The sequence below is a fragment of the Polypterus senegalus genome, chromosome 2, assembly GCF_016835505.1.
Source record: "Polypterus senegalus isolate Bchr_013 chromosome 2, ASM1683550v1, whole genome shotgun sequence".
NCBI classification, from domain to species: Eukaryota; Metazoa; Chordata; class Cladistia; order Polypteriformes; family Polypteridae; genus Polypterus; species Polypterus senegalus.
In genome coordinates this window covers 158,681,665-158,701,705 of record NC_053155.1, presented here as the reverse complement: position 1 = coordinate 158,701,705, position 20,041 = coordinate 158,681,665, and the positions used below count along the sequence as shown (strand labels likewise).

Sequence of the window (20,041 nt, the reverse complement as noted above, 5' to 3'; positions counted from 1 at the left end):
CAGTCTTTATAAAATACTGCCTTTTACAGTAAACGAAAGTCAAGGTAAGCCTTCCTTTCATTCAGTACAATGTATTGTGATCATTAGAACTGATGAGTTAAAACCTCACGTCACCGAAGATAATGTGCTAACCACAAGATAACAAATTAATCCAGCACAGCATTCATGCCTGACTGATTTTGCGGGCATGCTGAGAATACAGCTGGAGCGACATCATACAAGAAAGATAAAAGATAAGATCTTTGAAAAGTGCCAATCAAAGCAGCCTTCTGCTTGTCAAGTGATCTGTTGGACACATGCAAGCATAACTCACTGGTTTTTAGATGATACCAAATAAGAAATACAAGAAATGTTAATCTGATAATTTTATACTTCATAAAAATGTCATTCATGCAGTGGACGAATGGCAGTTTGTATTATTAATACATACAGCTGTCAACAACAAACTCGTCGATAAATCCAAACAGCTATTTAAAAATAGCAGTCTTCTGCTATAGCCAGTTTATACTCTTCAGCAACAGAGCAGCATCATTATTTGAAACACACTCACCGATCTGTACCTCCAAAATATTCATTCTTGTTTCTGAAGGGAACAAGATCTTGGGAGGCTTGTCTGTTAGCGGAGCTGTGGAAAACCAGAAATCTCAGTTAGACAATAGAAATATGACAGTATCTTTGTTTGAGGTAAGCAAGAGTAAATTCCAAAAAGTTTATACTTCAGATAAATACAGGACACAATAACTACCCATAGTGTCAAGCAGAAACTTAATTATATAAAAATTGTATGCATTTATGTAAAAAAGTAAATCTATTGTTTTACATATCAAGGAGGATCAGCTATGTTTCACTTGTAAACCTTTTTATTTATTTTGTGAATTGGTAAGAACCAGAGAATTGCTTGCTATGAACATAAAACCAAAGTATTGAAAAATAATATACTTACTGTTTCAAATGACTGAATTACATCAGTTATAAACAGAGGTTTGTGATCTACCCAGTACAATTGAAATGTTGCATATAAAAAGATAACATATTACACATACAGCTTAATATACATCAACATCTCCAGGAATAGGCTGCAGCTCCCAGAAAATATTCTAATACCACTTCCATGGGGTCAGCCATGCCTCTTTTGCAATTAAGATACGCCACTAAATGTATTCAGAAAATGGATAAATACAACAACAATGGAATATTCAAATATTTTATAAACTCTATGTATCCTGTCAAAAATTGTCCCCCACCCCAACCTGCAGAGAGTCCTCTAAAATACTTTATATGATTCAGTGGAGGGACATGGTCACAAAACCTTTAAAGACCCATATTACATCTTTTTTTCTTCAAAGCCTTGTCCTATGATTGGTAGTACAATGATATGAATAGAGACCAGACAGGAACCCAACAAATCCCAAATGGCCATCAGCTCTTTTGCAATTATGAACAATTTCTGGAGTCCAGTGTTTTGGCTCCAAACTCCTTTCCACCAAGTCACTTGCTCTGCCCAGGTTTTCCACTCTTGTTTAGGAACTGCATGTACATTTGTGGCAACTGAAATGCAAAATCTATTTAAACTTATTAAAATAAATATGAAAGCAGTAAATAGCCAAGCACACTTTGTACTCATTGTTAACAACATGAACACTAAGTCAGTAAATATTTGAATAATAAAGAAGCACCCCAATAAATTAAAAGTAATTAATCATTCATCATGTGCTCTTTTACTAATGAAAGTATAATAAATTAACGATTAGATCTCTCTCCAGACTGGCATATGACTGACACCAAGGTAATCAGTCTTTATTATTACAGTGATAGTGTTAGGCCAAAAAAAAAATATATATATATTCGTTATTTTGAAAATGTACATTAGCCAAACATTTATTCATCATTTCCTGTTGAATCAGAAGCCCCAGACTGGCCCTCTTGACTGCAATCAGAGCATTTTCATCAGGTTTCACCTATTTGTGTGCATTTCTTTATTGCTACTTCTGTCAGGATAAGCATGCTTTCATATATCATCTGAGGTCACATTTTGTAATCAATACATATAGTGAATTTACCAGCTCTATATCGTTGTTCATTGGAAACGTTTAACCCCATAGGAAGAAAATGACTGACATTATATTAGAGGTAGCACTATGCATTTAGGAATACTGGTCATATTTCTCCTTTTCTATTACATTCTTTAGAAACATACTCTTTTCTGATTTCTACTTTCAATAGCCGTACTGAAAGTATGCCAAAGTTAATGCCTATTTAAACTAACATGCATTACTAACTGATTTTATTTGCAACTGTTGTAAATGAAAATAAAAATATATCAAGAAAATGAATCCCTTAACATGTTTTGTTTATTAACTAAATAAACCCTGACAGGATCATCAATGGTATCTGTAGGTGTTTGAAAGAGATATCCAAGTAAAGGATGGTTGATAGGACCATAAAAAGAATCTTAAATATACTTATTAAAACTGTGGATTGCAGGAGGTTTTAGCTCGCTATAAACACTGGGATTAGGATAGGAGACAGCCATGGAAACTGCATCAGTCTATCACATGTGCTCATGCATACACACATTCAAAAAGGAATATAACTTCATCAATTAACTTAATGTGCATCTCATTGGGTTTGGAAAAAAAGACATCTTCTTTTGGCTACTCACGTTAGAGGCTGCCACAACGGATCGTCTTTTTCCATATCTTTCTGTCCTCTGCATCATGCTCTGTTACACCCATCACCTGCATGTCCTCTCTCACCACATCCATAAACCTCCTCTTAGGCCTTCCTCTTTTCCTCTTGCCTGGCAGCTCTATCCTTAGTATCCTTCTCCCAATATACTCAGCATCTCTCCTCTGCACATGTCCAAACCAACACAATCTCGCATCTCTTTGTCTTCTAACCGTCCAACTTGAGCTGACCCACTAATGTACTCATTTCTAATCCTATCCATCCTCGACACACCCATTGCAAATCTTAGCATCTTTAACTCTGATACCTCCAGCTCTGTCTCTTGCTTTCTGGTCAGTGCCACCATCTCCAACCCATATAACATAGCTGGCCTCACTACTGTCCTGTAGACCTTCTTTTTCACTCTTGCTGATACCTGTCTATCACAAATTACACCCAACACTCTGCCTGTTCTCTTTTTCACCTCTCTTCCACAATCCCCATTACTCTGTAATGTTGATCCCAAGTATTTAAACTCATCCACCTTCACCAACTCTACTCCTTGCATCATCACCATTCCACTGACCTCCCTCTCAATTACACACATGTATTATGTCTCTCCTTTCCTCTCCAGAGCATATCTCTACCTCTCTAGGGTCTCCTCAACCTGCTCTCTACTATCGTTACAGATCACAATGGCATCAGCGAACATCATAATCCATGGGGACTGCTGTCTAATCTCGTCTGTCAAGCCGTCCATCATCATTGCAAATAAGGAATGCCACAGAGCCGATCCCTGATGTAATCCCACCTCCATCTTGAATGCATCCGTCACTCCTACTGCAGACGTCACCACGGTCACACTTCCCTCGTACATATCCTGTACAACTCTTACATACTTCTCTGCCACTCCCGACTTTCACATACAATACCACAGCTCCTCTTGAGGCACCCTGTCATAAGCTTTCTCCAGGTCCACAAAGACACAATGCAACTCCTTCAGGCCTTCTCTATAATTCTCCATCAACATCCTTAGAGCAAACATCGCATCTGTGATCTTTCTTGGTATGAAACCGTACTGCTGCTCACTAATCATCACCTCACTTCTTAACCTAGCTTCCACTACTTTTTCCCCATAACTTAATGCTGTGGCTCATCAATTTTATCCCCCTGTAGATACTACAGTTCTGCACATCCCCCTTATTCTTAAATATCCACTCCTCGGGCATCCTCTCACTTTCCAAGATTCCATTAAACAATCTGGTTAAAAACTCCACTGCCATTTCTCCTAAACACCTCCATGTTTCCACAGGTATGTAATCTCCACATCATCCAACCTTCTCCCTCATTCTCTTCATTCATCAGCCTCTCAAAGTACTCTTTCCTCCTCCTCAACACACTCTCCTCACTTGTGAGTATGTTTCCATCTTTGTCCTTTATCACCCCAACCTGCTGCACATCTTTCCCAGCTCAGTCCCTCTGTCTAGCCAATCGGTACAGGTCCTTGTCTCCCTCCTTAGCATCCACTCTCTCATACAACTCATCATATGCTTTTTCTTTACACTTAGCCACCTCTCTCTTCACCTTATTCCTTATCTCCTTGTACTCTTGATTACTTTCTATATCTCTCTGACTATCCCACTTCTTTGCCATCCTCTTCCTCTGTATACAATCCAGTACTTCCCCATTCCGTGACCAGGTTTCCTTTTCCTCCTTCCTCTGTCCAGATGTCACACCAAGCACCCTTCTTGCTGTCACCCTTACTACATCTGCTGTAGTTGCCCAACTGTCTGGTAACTCTTCACTGCCACCCAGTGCCTGTCTCACCTCCTCCCTAAACTCAACCTTGCAGTCTTTCTTTTTCAACTTCCACCATTTGATCCTTGGCTTTGCACTCACCCTCTTCTTCTTCTTGATCTGCAACATCATCCACAGTCAATCATCCTATGCTGCTTAACTACACTTTCCCCTGACACCAATTTGCAGTCTTCAATCTCCTTCAGATTGACTCTTCTGCATAGAATGTAATCTACCTGTGTTCATCTTTCTCCACTCTTGTATGTCACCCTATGTTCCTCCCCCTTCTTAAAATACATATTCACCACAGCCATGTCCATCCTTTTGGCAAAATCCACCATCATCTGATCTTCTTCATTCCTCTCCGTGACACCATACCTACCCATCACCTCCTCATCCCCTCTGTTCCCTTCACCAACATGTTCACTGAAATCCACTCCAATCACCACTTTCTGTCCCTTGGGTACACTATTCATTACTTCATCCAACTCATTTCTTTTTCATCCATCACACACCCAACTTGAAGGGCATATGCACCAACAACATTCATTCATCACATCTCAGATTTTCAGCTTCATAATCATTACTTTGTTTGACACTCTTTTCACATCCAAAACACTCTTGACATACTGTTCTTCCAGAATAACCCCTGCCCCATTATATTTCAGTATAATAAGGAGTGCAGTACAAAAGAGGCTTAATGTTTCTGCTTCTGCTTATTAGGTCCACATATCTCATACCAGAAAGGATACTTTTTGTCTCCAGACCCACCTAAATTCTTTGAGGTATACATTTAACTAGGTCATAAAAATATACCTAATGGATTTTGGTCCATCCTGACTTGCAGTTTCAGCAGATTCTTCAGCCATACATTCTTGCCAAAAATATTCTCTTTCTACCTCCTCACAAAAGGTTCACTTTTGGGGTGAGAACTGGTAACTGAGTATGTCAGGAACCAACAGTTATACCACGGTCAAAGTGGCTTATGCTGTGAATCTTTCCTGATTTTATTATTTGGTTAGAAAATGACTAGACCGCTTGGCCATGTCTCCATACCGTATATTGGGTATCAACCACATAGTTGGTTGTGTGTGGAAATTTAACTACACTCTGTGGCTTCTGTATTGGAATAGTGCATAAATTCTACTTGTGAATGGGAAAGAGAACTTTATTTTTTTTGGTTAACTGTATTGATGTGATGCAAAACATTAGACTGAGCATTTTTATGTGTTACGCATGATAGAAAGCTCAGCCAATGGGAGTAGTTCTAAAACTTAATACTGTTAGTTGATACCTAATAATTAAGTTGTTTATGTAATATACATGGCAAAAGCAAATAAGGGTCTAAAAGTAAGCCTACAAATTATCATTTTTCAAGTACAGCATATTTAAATATAGTGCATAAATAGTTTGAAAATAGTAATGGATTAAGATATCACATAAGTTATTTATACACCCAGAGGTTTTATTCTACTACTCCGAAATTGATGGCAAAAAGGAAATAGTTGTAGCATTCTAGGAAAAACTGAATTTTGATCAGCATTCTTTTTCATAGTCATTGGCAAATAAATACATGCCTGAGAAGCTTTACAAACTGTGTCATAAAAAATAATTTCTTTCATAAATGTAACTGACTCTCCTCCATTCTGCTTCTGCTCTCTGTTATCTTGATGTGGCAATTGATGCCGCTGTTACACTGCCAAGCTGCATTACTGCCCAGTAGATATGACAAAGATTTTGTGAGCCTTGCCACTTAATGATAAAGGTATTCCATTCTATCTTTTCACTATCCAGCACAAACTTAGGTATTTTAGAATGCTTACAGCCTAAAGGGGGACTGGAAGTTAGTTGGCCTTGATCACCAGAACTGTGGCTTTGTTAAATTTTGACCATGGGCTCTGCAGAGCTTATTTCCCCACTATAGTCCATTTTCTTTTCTACTTTTATAAAGTGGCCATATCTCAGTTTAAAGTTTATGGACCTTATTCAGTATTGTCATCACTTGTCCATGCAACTCCAACTTAACCTCCTTTATTTCAGAGTGTATTAAATGTAGTTTATGTGCTTATTTACAATATGAAGAGTAAATAAGGTATGATTTAACAGTTTGTTGTTCATGCATTATAGCTTGAACTTGGTAAAAAGCATTACACAAACAAACATTAGAAATGAAACCCAAATAAGACTACAAGATTGAGTTATCAGTATTTCATCCAATGAGATATAGACTCCCTTCATGTAATTAAATTTAGTCAATAGTAAAACTACTGTCCTATAGCTTTCTTAGAAGTAGCAGGCAGCACTTCCTTTTTTGCTACTCAGTTCAAAATCTGATTAGTATTATATAAAAACAACTGTTGTAGAAAGGTGTCAGACCATACAATAAATATTAAAAGTATTCACTCATTTTTTACAGCATCAAATTGGGGAATGGGGCATTTAATATATACTTCTTATTTCCAAAGGAAAATGTGCTTTTGACTAATTGCATTTATTCATTTTATTACGTAATGCTGATTTTTATTTACAGAGAGCTCAGGGCATCACTTGTAGGCAAAGACACAAGGTAAGAAACAAAACTGGGCATAACATACATACTTCAAAGGGACACTACACTAGGTGCTGTCAAATCAATTTAAAATTCACAGGCCTCCTAGCAGCATATCTTGAATTTGTAAAAGAAAACCAAAGACCAACAAGCATGAAAACAGTATTATTCCATGCAAAAAGAAAACAAACCAGAATTCATTTTTAATTTTTTTTTTTATTTTTAAATTTCAAAGAATGTATTCCACTGTCATAACTGCACTCTATTGCATTATTTTTAGTTTTTACTGACACACAGTACAAATAGCACACATTCAGGTTAAGTGTGAGTTATGTAGAATATGCCACATAATATTAAAGCTCTGTAAACTGAACCTGTAGCCTTGTGGCTGCCATTATATCTACTAAGCTTAGTCTGCAGCAGACTACCTGACAAAGAAAATGACACCCGCCTAAAAACCCTTTATAGTATATTATGCTTTTCTTAAATGAACAGCAATGTCAGTGGTAGACTGTTAATATCCAAATGCTTTTCCTTCAGTCACACCATATTTTTTTAAATTGGGATGGGAGGTCTCTGCTGTCAGTTATTAATTTAATCACCCTATCTTGTTATGGCTATTGTATAGTATCCCATTCTACCCTCGTTCAAATTTGACAGCTGTGGAAAGTAATTGGCTGCTTTGGTGTAAGAAAAAAAAGCAAAAGGAAAAGTCTTTCAAATGATACAGCTTAATCAATATAAAAAGTGGCTATAGACTAATATTTGAAGCAGTCCTTTGACATTTTCAAACTTAACGTTAGGATTAGTCACTTGTTTTTCTTTTATACTCTATCCTACCATACAACTGCTTTTCATTATATAAGTAAATCTCTTATAATCCATCAAGTGTCTTTTCTTGTTTATGAGCCTAAGCAGTGCCTGAGAGAGGTAGTGTTTTCAAAGGAAACCCATAAAATGGTTCAGTTTTCAGCACACATAAAAATTAAAAAAAACAGTGGATGCCCCTGTGCTTTTTCAGGGAAAGCAGTGATCTGACAAGACCTCCCTGTGTTCGGCTCATTAGTAAAGAAAAAATATATCATTAGGTGTACATTAAAAATGTAGCTACACCTGAACAGTGCCAATGTCCTTTAGATCTAACATCCAAAAGTGGCTGTAGCTGCCACACTGTGTAAAGCCTTTCTGATTTACAACATCTTTAATTAAGTATGAGCCGTGTTACACATGATTTGTGTATTACAGGGCTCATTATCACTACATTTTAATTATTCTTTACTGGCTTTTGCTTCTTGAGAATGTCATCTGCACACACATGTTTATTTCGACCCTTTCACAATAATTGGTTCTTGATATATCAACTAAACATAACATCATTTGACAAGTGTAACCTGGTCAAAAGCATTAATTATATCAGTCTTTGGGTTTTTAAGATATAAAATTATGCTCAGTAGTGCTGTGTACGAATCTCCCGAGTTATTATTAAAGTAATAACGGCAGTTTGATATTTCAAGAAAAGTCACCAATTTCTATTATATTTCTGATCATACTATAATGGATTTGAATTCACCTGCTGAGGGACTTTTTTTAAATAACATATAGGCCCAGTCCTGATCCTGAGGTATTTTTACTCATTTAAAAATGTTCAGTTTTCCAATCTCCTAAACTCATCATATGCCCGAAACATGACATTGGACCAATATATTTTCCGTCTAAAGAAGTTGTTGGCAATATGGTAAAAAATGTACAGTAAATAAAAATTCAAAGAAACACTTAATGTGAGGCTCAAAATTGGCCCAGTGAGTCTTTGAGGATGTGGACTCGGAGATGAACTGGGAAGTAATCAAGGACTGGCTTTTGACTTGAACCCAAAACTATTAGTATAGACTCTGACTACCCATCAAACATTAACAAACATAAAGGTAAAACAGTGATCAAAATTTCTTGTACAAACAGAAAAAAATAACCTGAAGAATGTTTTGTCAATTTAACTAATAAGGAGAAATCTTATTTTATTTTATACTTGGATTTTTATGGCAGACTATTAAAAACCATTCCCGAAAAAGTCTAATGGGATTATTTAAAAAAAAAAAAAAATTTCATCAAATTTGTGCTGGCCAGCTAGTGGCAGGGTAGGCCCCAGCCCTTCACAACTCACAAACTGTGCATGCAGACCTGAAGACAAGTTGGTGGATAAATGTTTATATTCTCATTGCTTATCTTTCAGTTATTGCAATGGGGACAGAAAAAACATCTAAATTTGCACCAACCAGGGTATTTTGTCAGGCTTTTTCTAATATTTGAAAAACAATCCAAATTATGACGTGGCATTCTTAATGAAGTGCACAACATTAAAAAAAGTATGTGATTGCCCAAGAGGGGCAATTCCTGCTGTTAATTTTTAAAAAACACAATATAAGAGACAACAGTAGGAAAGAAACAGGATACTTGAGTGAGACAAAATAGAAAAAGAAAATCATTACATTGAACCACATGAACTAACAACTTGCTTTATTAACAATTAATCAATGCTGAAACATGTTTTAAATAAAAAATATACTTCAATGTCAGTCAGACAGCCTGTTTAAAATTGAGTGCCTGGTACAAAATCTTAGTAGTGGAACACTGATAATTGGATAATTTCAAAGCATTATTTAGACAAGCTACACAGTAAAAAAAAATCATCAGAAATACTAATTCAGAATTTTATTTAATATTTTTAATAGTATACTAAATACCCCTTTAGTGCAGAAAAGCATTTGCTTTGAAAATTAATAAGACAACATATTTTTGGTATCATAAAGGTGGATTACTACAGTTCTAAAAATAAGAGTACGTACAAGTTTAATTTCAGAAATAAAGGAAAAAAACATATTTCTCCCATTATATTGACATCTTTTTTTTTTTTTAAATCGTGACAATTAACTAATCAAAACTCTCATTTGCTAAAAAAGTAACCTGCATAGATGCTAAATATGAGTCCCTCATTTTATGGCAATATCTCCAGTATCATCTGTCATTTAGTGAAGGCTGCTACTTTAACAACAATATTACTATCTGAAACCCTGGGAGCAAGCTGCCACACTTCTCCAACTGCCACAGAATTATAAAATCTAAAGAATTTTTTCATATGACTCTCTGAAGGGCAGAGTACCTTTCTTATTTGGTTCTTGTTAACCCTTGTTTTCTAAAATGCTTTAAACACTGTCTTATAAATGAAGCCTGCAATGAGAAGTTAAGCAAAATGGCACCTAAGTTAGCTAATAAAAGATGTAATTTTGCTTGGCTTCTCATTAAATCCATAATGGCTAATATGGTTTAACCTCTAAGAACTACAAACGAAGTCTGTAAAAGTCTGCAATAATATATAAAATGTTTGTCAAGAACATGCATGTCTACAGTGTTATATTCTCTCAGGTAGGTCATATTAGGTTATCAAAAATGCCGCTGAGTTGTATTGGTCATACCCATGTTGCTTATTCGAAGATAGCACTCAGTATAGAAATCTAAGCATGCTCCCACTTCATTCACTGCATGCTAATTAACAGTAACTAAACTATTCAACAAAATCTGGAATCCAGTTTAGTACCAAGAAAACATGCTGTATGTGCTTTTATTAACCCTCTGTTTTATCATCTGCAGCTAGCACAAGCTCACCAACTTGTGCAGACTCACAATGGATGCTCCCTCATTAGCTATATAATATCCCGATATATAACTTGCTTAGCTCTGCAAAGCACTACAGATGGTGGTGAAGGCAGCACAGAAAATTATTGGTACACAGAATCATGAAAGACCTCAGCCATCCTGCACTGTTATTTTTCGAACTCCAACATACTTGTACCATTAAATTTAGGAAGAGCTTCATCCTCTGGTCATAGGGCTACTCAACAGTCACATGACTGAATGGGCATACTTAATGTGTGCTTCTCAATACTGTTACTTAATACTTCTAGTGTTGTACTTGCTGCCTGATGTCTGAATTATGCTACTGTCACTAGACTCTGGGAGACTCAAATATGTAACAGTAATCTTGGACATCATTAGCACTTCATGTCCTAATGAAACTCAATTAAAGGAAGCTGAAAAACTACTCTAGATATCTTTGAATAAACAAGCATTGTTACAAAAATAAGACCAATAAATGACTTACAGTACTTCAAAAGAACACACAGGAACTGCCAAATAGACAGACTTTCTTCAGAATTTAAAGGTCATTATTTCGGATCCTGCTTTTTTTTCTCCTTTCACCTTAGTATTTCTGCGGTCGGCTGGCAACCTGCCCGGGGTTTGTTTCCTGCCTTGCACCCTGTGTTGGCTGGGATTGGCTCCAGCAGGCCCAAGTGATCCTGTGTTAGGATATACCGGGTTGGACGATGACGGACTGACTGACCTTAGTATTCTTTAACAGTATAAGCAGTGCTTTTTTAATTTTACTTTTTTTACTACTCCTTATACTCTACCACTTCTTTCCCCCCAATAATCCTGCTTTAAAAAAAAGTGAAGGAAAATTAATAATAATTCAAATACCCTTGTTAAAGCTTTTTGCCTTTACTACAATGAAACTCTCACTTACATGTCTTCTGTAGACTAGTGGCAGCAGTACAACAGCAGAGAAAATAGCCAATGAATACAAAATTGTATATTGAATATTAGTTATTTATATGCATGTAATATACTGTATATAACACTAATTACAAACCAAGCAATAATAAAGACCTTTAAGAATCAATTTAACCACAATGAGTTACACTGCTGCTTTTTGCTTTTTATTTAAACTATTAATTCCTTTCTTAAAAATGCACTTTTACTGCAACTTCATTAATATTGAGGCTTTTCCTAGTATTTTATTTATTAAATCCTCTACACCAGTTTGGGAAATGACAAACATTTCTATTAATTTCATAAGTTAGATTACAAACAGAAGGTTTATGTAATCATGTTTTAAATAATAGAAAGTCAATTTCTCAAAAGCACAGCAACCCTAAATATGATCTAAGCAATTATGATACATTACGTATAAGAAAAAAACCTAAAATTATAACCCACTGCATTTTTTTTTTCTAATAATACTTTTTTGTAGAAATATTAGCATCTCACTGCACTATGATTAAGACTGCCACAGCTGTGCTTTGCAATTAACAAATTACAGAAACAGGCTCATTTTAGTGTATAGTATTTACTGTAAATTGTATCTTTTATATTGCCCACAATACTACACTTGAAAACTGAATAGCATGTAAATGCAGATACAACTCATCTTTCTCCAAAAATCTAAAAGCCTTATTTTAGCATTTATACTGTTCACATATACCGTTCAAATGGATGAAAAGGAACACAGTAATTAACAATGACATGAATGAAAGCACACTCCTGTTGTATTTTATGGACTCTGTTATGAAAACACTGCAATTGTAAGACTGCAGTATCATTCTAATGGATGGGAGTTAAAGGAAAGCAGTCAGATAATACACACAGTGCTGCAAATCTCTGGTGTATTAATTTGGATGAGCACAAATTGGGACAGGAAACTGATCAATCAAATAAAAAAGTCAATTAGAATGAAAGTAAAAACATAACATGAATATCTTCATTAATTATGAAGGCAAGTGAGAAGCTCAACAAATGTTCCTGTTCTACTTGGCATGCCACACTTCACACAGCAAATCTCATTATGTTAATTACCATTTCTTTAGTTAAAATACATTAATTATCTTGGTTTACAGAAAGATGTAATTTAAAAAATGCATGGAACATAATTATTCAAAGAGAAAACCTATATGTTTCAGCCTTCAATAAAAAGAATGCGAGAATTTCCTATGAACATTCTCAAAACATACCTAACTGCCAAACGTACAAAGCTCTGTGCAAAGAATACATATGCAGCTTTCTGAAACGTCCCCCAGTACTATACATGTAATTTAAAAAAAAAAATAAAAGGATACTTAATTTGGTACATAAAAATGGGTTTTCAATTATACTGAAACTGAGCTGAAGAAGCCAGTCTGGGAAAAAAAATAACATTGCTCACTTTTCCATTTTTGAGTAAATGTCTCTGGAGACAGGGAGTGTCATGGTTTGGAAATTTCAAATGTCACTTTTAGGACTTTAAGTCAGACTAGTTTGGAAGTACAAGTTCAGGCTTATAGCCCTGGCAGCTTTTCAAAGTCCCATTGGCCCATTAAGTGTTTTGGTGCAAAATGCCATATTTTTTACATTGGCAGAGTAGTCAAGAGTGGTATATGTATGTGAAAAATAAAGATGTTGGAAGAATAAAAGCAGAGGAATGTACAATTGGACAATACCATAAGCTTAACTGTTAAATGAAGAATCAAACTGAAACGTTAAACAAGGAAGGCATTTTATTTTGAATATTTGTGTCAAGCATACGATAAAAATGGCAAATATCTGTGTTTTATGTGCACATGAATGAACAGTAATAGTGATCCTTATCCTGATTACTCTTAGCTAATCCTCTCACTTCCCTAGGTTAAAGCCTTGTTGTCATGTAGATAATGGACCTTTTTCACAGATGGTTGGTCTATGCACTCTCTTTAGTTGTTTGCATTTGTTTATCATTATACAAAATTATGTAGCAATAGTAGGAGATTGTGGGCTAAGTACACTGTTTCCATTGACAATGGTACTCGTGACCTTGGAATCTGATTAACAACAGTATTGGATCAGCTGAATATTAAGGATGTTAGAAGAAATGGGCCTCCTGAGCAATATAAAACAGTGCTGAAAAAAATAGAAGAAAATGAGAAAGAAGAAAAAAGAGAACAACTTTCATGCCTGTGAATTGGGTAAGTATGCAGCATTCGCCACTTATTTTTGATGCTATTAATGAATAATCAACTCCTTTTTCAAGACTTTTTGTAAATCATTCACTGACTGCCGTGTACAGGTTCTAAGAACATCCGATTGAAGCAGGAAACAACAATTTAGAGAATGAATTATACAGGGAGTCCTCGGGTTACAACATCTCGACATATAACATTTCGAGTTTACAACACTCACTCCCATAATATCTTAAAAAAATCGAGACGTGAGAATGATTAAAGGCAAGGATTATTTTTTACACTCATTTTTTCTGTTACTACAGTACAGTATATTTATGTCCTTTTCTTTTTTCTGCAGCTTAGTTGTGTTTTTATGTTCTAGATTATGATTTTGCAAATGTGTTAGGATAGGCAAGTGATTTAGGCTAAGGGGTGTTTCGACCAAAATTCGGGTTACATCACTGTAGGAACAGAACTGTGTCGTAACCCGAGGACCCCCTGTAATCGCATCCAGAGGCAGAGATCAATTTGAAGCAGCACTGGCCTCTTAGAATCACTGCTGCCTGGTAGCATTTGGATGTGCTATATCATCACAGTTTACTGGCATACTCATCTAAATGTCCCACACAGCTTAATGACATATTGCATTCTCAAGTCACCCTGCTGTTCCCATAGGAGAATAAAACCACTGTACACCCTGCAGGGAACATACTGTAGATGTGAGAAATTATAGACAACATACTAAAAGGTATAAAAAAATAAAACTTGTAGAAAATCACCGAGGGACAGCAATTCAGAAGAACCTTAAAAAAAGAATTGCTGCTCCTCCGTATCTACAAGAACTGGTTGAGGTAATTTGGGCTTGTTGTAAGGATGACCCTTGATGGCTCTCCCAGAGCTGCTTCAAGCATGTCACACTAGGACCCTGTGGCAGACTCAGGACACATTGGAGGGATTATAACTCTAGGCTGGCTTGAAAACATCTGGGAATTCCCAGATGACCAAGAGCTGGCATCCAGAGCTGGAAACAGGGAAAACTGGGCAGACCTGCTTAGCCTAATACCACCACGACCCTCATCAGAAAACATAGTTTTGGAAAATGAGATAAAATGATGAGAAAACCATAAATATCAATATTGCATGAATTAATGAAGGATGTGGTTAGACAATGGCCAGTTCAAAACTGCAAAAGTATGCAAAGTAATCATTCCACACACTGCTTTCATTTTTGCTGGTTGGACACAAGCAAGTATTACAACAATCATGGATAAAGGATTTAGGATTAGGATTAGTTAAAACAGTAGTGCACTTTGGTCATTCCTCAAGCTCAAGGCTAAAAGCTTAGGCAAACACAAGACACCACTACCATTTGGCTGGTTCTAACAATACAAAGTGGCTAAATGTGTTATTGTGCACTTACATGAAACAAGAAATTAAACATGGACCAAACTTCTATCAAAACCGATTAATGGAATTATATCACTATAGCATTTCTGTAGATAATGATGATAAAACGACTAGGTCTAAATAATTATCAGGGCTGTCAAACCAGAAAAAATAAATTGCGATTAATCTAGCCTTTAAAAAAATAATCTCATGTTTAATCATATTTTAATTGAAATCACTGATAGCAGCATCTATGTCAATTATGTTTTGCAATCTGATGCAAGGATCCATTTTGCTGCATTAATTCTGTTTGCTTTAACAGTCAAGTAGTTTAATCAGTTATTCTATTTATGTTTAATACAGAAAAAAATTGTCTAAGGCAAAGCAGTCTTCCACATCAATATACAGCCACATCGCCTCTCTTAATTTAGAAATAAAACCATTAAGAAGAAATCTTAACAGTATGACTGTAATTTCAATTAATATATTTTCGTATCAGCAAATGATGGCAGGCATTCGGTAACAAAAATGTTGCTTTCAGGATAATGCAGCCTGCTTTGAAACTGATGACCAGAGAATCTGGTTTTACCTGCATGCCATTGTTATTCCTCCTTAATAGTAAAGCACCTCTGACTACTCCACAGTACCATAACCCACTGCAGAGGTAGTCAGCATCACAGAGCAGGACTGGCTGGAGTAAAGCATCAGGGCAAACATTCAGCAGTTTCAAATACATTGTTAACTATAGTAGCTGTATAAATTAATAATAAGCAAATAAATAATAAAAAAAACAACAAACAAATACATTTGTAAATGCATTCTTTATAATCATAAGAATCTTGCTGGTAGTAATACAGTACATGTCCTTTTCTAACAGTAGTAATCTTTTTCTCATTAAAGCATAGATGATCACTTTTATGGGCCTAAAACAAAGATTATAATGTTCATTTTAAACATACCAATATCACTTAAGATACTTGAGCCTTATATTGAGCTCTTTGGCTTGGTACAGTGTGACAAATCAAAATTATTCTTAAAGGGTTTTTACTTTTAATTACTATACATTATCAACTAGTTTGAATTACAGCATTAATAATTTTTACTAGGTATATACAAATGACCAAATTATATACAAGCAGAAAAATACATGTGAGTATTTTTCATCCCTGCAGGACTGCACTGGAATCCTTACACCTTTCTTCATGCTAATTCTTAAAAGTCCATAACCGAATGTGGTGCTTCTGACAAAAACGTTACTAAATGTACCCCCTAGAAAAAATAGTTTAACTCTTTTTGACAAAAAGATATCCAAAGACATAGTGAAAGTAAAAACAAAAATCCTTGTTATTGAAGAGATCTATAAAATGTGGCTTCTTGCCTCTTTACCCCAAGTAGAAAACAGGACAGTATTGTATTATTTTTCTGGGCTACTCTTTCGTCTTTGTAATGACATGAATTTACAGATACTGTTGAAAGTGGGCTGGGGGCAATTAATTATAGCATGCTACAAATATCCAGGGAGACAAACATGATTAGCATGCTTTAAAAAAAAAATCAAAAAATAATTAATCCACTAATCATAGAGGTTAGCTGTAATTAACTGTCTGCCAAAGTAATTACAATGAGACTATAGAAGTACACAGTAAAATATAGTTTTGGAAATTACTTTTTAAATGATTCAAACTTATTACTATAAAAACAACAAACACAGTCAATTTCATTTTTTTTAATAATTGTGTTAGTGAAATCCATGTCGCAACTGCATTACAATATTATACACACAAATTATGCCTTTCCATCTTTTTAATTCCACTACAGATTCAACAATTAAGGCATAATATACTTCATCTTGACACATATGGCAAGTAAAGTTAACCAAACATCCCAGTAAAATTGAATCCATTTTGCACTTTAAGGTACTTTTCATTTTTAATTACATCTTAAAACTAATCAATCAGCTAAATCAGTCATGCTAACTGCACTCTTTTCTCATATGCATTTACATATTTTACCACCACTAAGATTTATTTATTTATGTTGTAAGACTGGCTCTAACATATTAGCATTGCAATTTATTACAAATGGCCTTTTTAAACACCAGACGTATATGGAGAAGGGAAGCCACTACATCTACTTATATAAGTACAAGAAAATAGTGGTGATGTTGTTTAGTGTTAGTGATACTTCATAAATGGTTTACCTTTGTTGTCTCTGCTGGAGCATATTTTAAGGGACTCCACTGGAGTGATGTGGCTTATGAACAGAGTCCGATTTGTAGCTAATAATAGTCAACCTTGAAAAGGACATAATATTTCATATGCAGGGTGACACCTACTTAGGCACATATCTGAAAAATGGCCAACATCTGAGAAATTTATGTTGCATTGATTTGCTTTCAGAAGGATAGTTTTTGAAGACTGTTTATCTAATCAAAGCAAATTATGCATGTGTAATATTTTAACATTAGGCACAGTAGTGTAGTTCTGGGTGTTGTTACCTTATATTTCCAGAAAGTTTCATTTTATTCCTAGTCACTGTCAGTTTGTACATCTTTCCATGTACCCCAAGAAGGGTTTTTCTTTGAATACAACTGTTTTCCTCCCACAGATTAGGTTGACTGGTAAGTCTCACTTGGAACTCTATGTATGAGTTTACCCTCTGAAGGAGAGATGCCCCAACAAGGGTCTGTCCTGACTTGCTACAAGAATATGCTACAGTTACCTGCAGCAAGGAAAAGGAGTAAGTAATTTCACTACATGGATTAACAGATACAGTGTATTGCTACAGCCTAGCAAAAACTGACAAAGGAATTGCAAAGCTTTTATAAAGAGCTTGATACAAATGCTTGCAAAAAGTATTTTGTTCAGTTATTATATTCATTCTCTCGAGTGTCTATGAATAAACAGCATGTTACTAATACTGCAATCCAATAATCACTGAGACTGAAAATTGTTTAAGAAAGTATCAGATAAAAACAGAGCTTTTACATATTTTACACAAACATAATCATAACATCTGTCAAGTTAACTGACACTTTACTCTTCCACAGTTGTTTTTAATAGTCCAGTGTGCATGCTGTACTAACAGAATGCCTTGCCAAAGCTTCAAAAGAAAGAAATGGATGCGTAAATGCAATAGACACTGGGAGGATTTGGGAACAGCTATACAAGAATTGTAATTATCATAGAGACTCAAAAATTTGTTCATTAGACCTCCAGCAGAACACAAGCAAACGCATGGAAGACCACAGTGGACAAAGAAACTTCAAATGCTTCAGACATGTGCTTTCTTTTCAGGAAAAATAGAAGCATCCCAAAAAAAAAAAAGAAAGAAAGAAAGGAAACCAAAAGGCTTCAAGACTTACTCTTGGCCAGTTAAGTTAATTCCAGAAATTTCTTCTGGTCACAAGAACAGAGTACAATATAACTATTACATTAGCACTTCACTTCTGCCAGCTGTAAAACAAGGAAATAAACATCACCGGCCACAGGCAATGCGCCCTGATAACAAGATCAAAACAACAATAAGCTTCTTGACAAAGACTGATCTATAATGTTAAAATGAATGGCATGAGCTACTGCTTAAATAACTGTTTTGTAGCTAAAATATTTGTTTATTGAAAACATTCTACAATTTTGGTAAATGGAAACCCTAATTAAAGAATTTCTGTTTTGGTTAGCTAAGCACTTACCAGCCATGATAATACTACATACATGTGAGGCACAAAGTCCTGTAAATGTACTGTAGAAAGTTATCCATGTTAAAAGAGAAGCCATACTCAGACACCACTTATACTGTACCTACAATAGTATGAGATCATTTTGCAAGTATTAGGTTTCTAGATATTTGGTTGAATCCTGAGGAAAATAAGGAGTAAACTTCTATTTAATTTGTCAATTAATTTCCATTATTACAGTTTAATAATAATTTAAAGACTTACAGCTTTAATATATTTAGCTATCAATTTTTTATTACGTTTTCTTCCTACACTTTGAATGCATTTTTATAATTACAGTTTTTGTTTCTCCTACTCTATGTGCTTGTTAAATACCTCACTAATGAACCAAACAATCTATATACTAATTATATTAACTTACATTTTCATTATTAAGAAATGACTATAGAACAAAATTAAACATTCAGGCTTTTGATAATTGTAATTCCTCAAATGTAGACATTTTACTGGATTTACATGTTTTATTTAATGTTTTTATGGACTCATTTAAAGGATAAGCAGCATATCATGGAGAAAAAGATATCTAGCAATACTACAAACAAAATGTCACTACCAATTAATAATGAACGTGCTTCCTAGAAATAACAAAATTGTCCTAATGTCCATTGGGTTACAGTATTCATCAAATCTTCTGCACTTTCCAGCCATGTTCAGCAAGTTTCTGTAGCTTCTATCTTCTGTCACACTGTCCTCAGCTAAAATCATTTGTTACTAGACATTGTCTCTGGTGCACACATACAGAATCGTCACATTGTACATTATTATTTATGAAGTTTAGAGAAGAGAAATCAACCTGCTAAACAACGAAAGTGGCTGAAAATCCCAGTATCTCCTTGTGATTTACTAGTGCTCGTCCTTACTTCCATATCTTATAGGTATAGTGTATTGTGTAACTGGTAAGTTTAAAATGGCCCAGTGTGAAAGAATCTTGCCTTGTGACTGGTTTTATCATGATAAAATGCAATTCCTTCTGATCCTAAAATAAGAAGAAATGGGAGCAGAATACACTGTGGAACGAAGACAAGCCAATGCAGTGTGATGCTCTGGGAAATGTTCTGATGGGAAACCTTCGGTCCTGGCATTCACATGGATGTTACTTTGAAGCATAGAACCTACCTAAAGATT

General features: G+C 35.2%; 1 protein-coding gene across 2 annotated transcripts in view; it reads right to left on the bottom strand.

The window, feature by feature from the left end:
- The window catches only part of LOC120523506 (interleukin-1 receptor accessory protein-like 1), a 1,790,033-nt gene that overhangs the window by 543,307 nt on the left and 1,226,685 nt on the right, over positions 1-20,041 (bottom strand). For both annotated transcript variants that reach the window (XM_039744882.1, XM_039744883.1), the window contains exon 6: positions 551-625. In XM_039744882.1, coding sequence (XP_039600816.1) covers positions 551-625 — 75 coding nt within the window. The remainder of the gene's footprint in view (positions 1-550; positions 626-20,041) is intronic.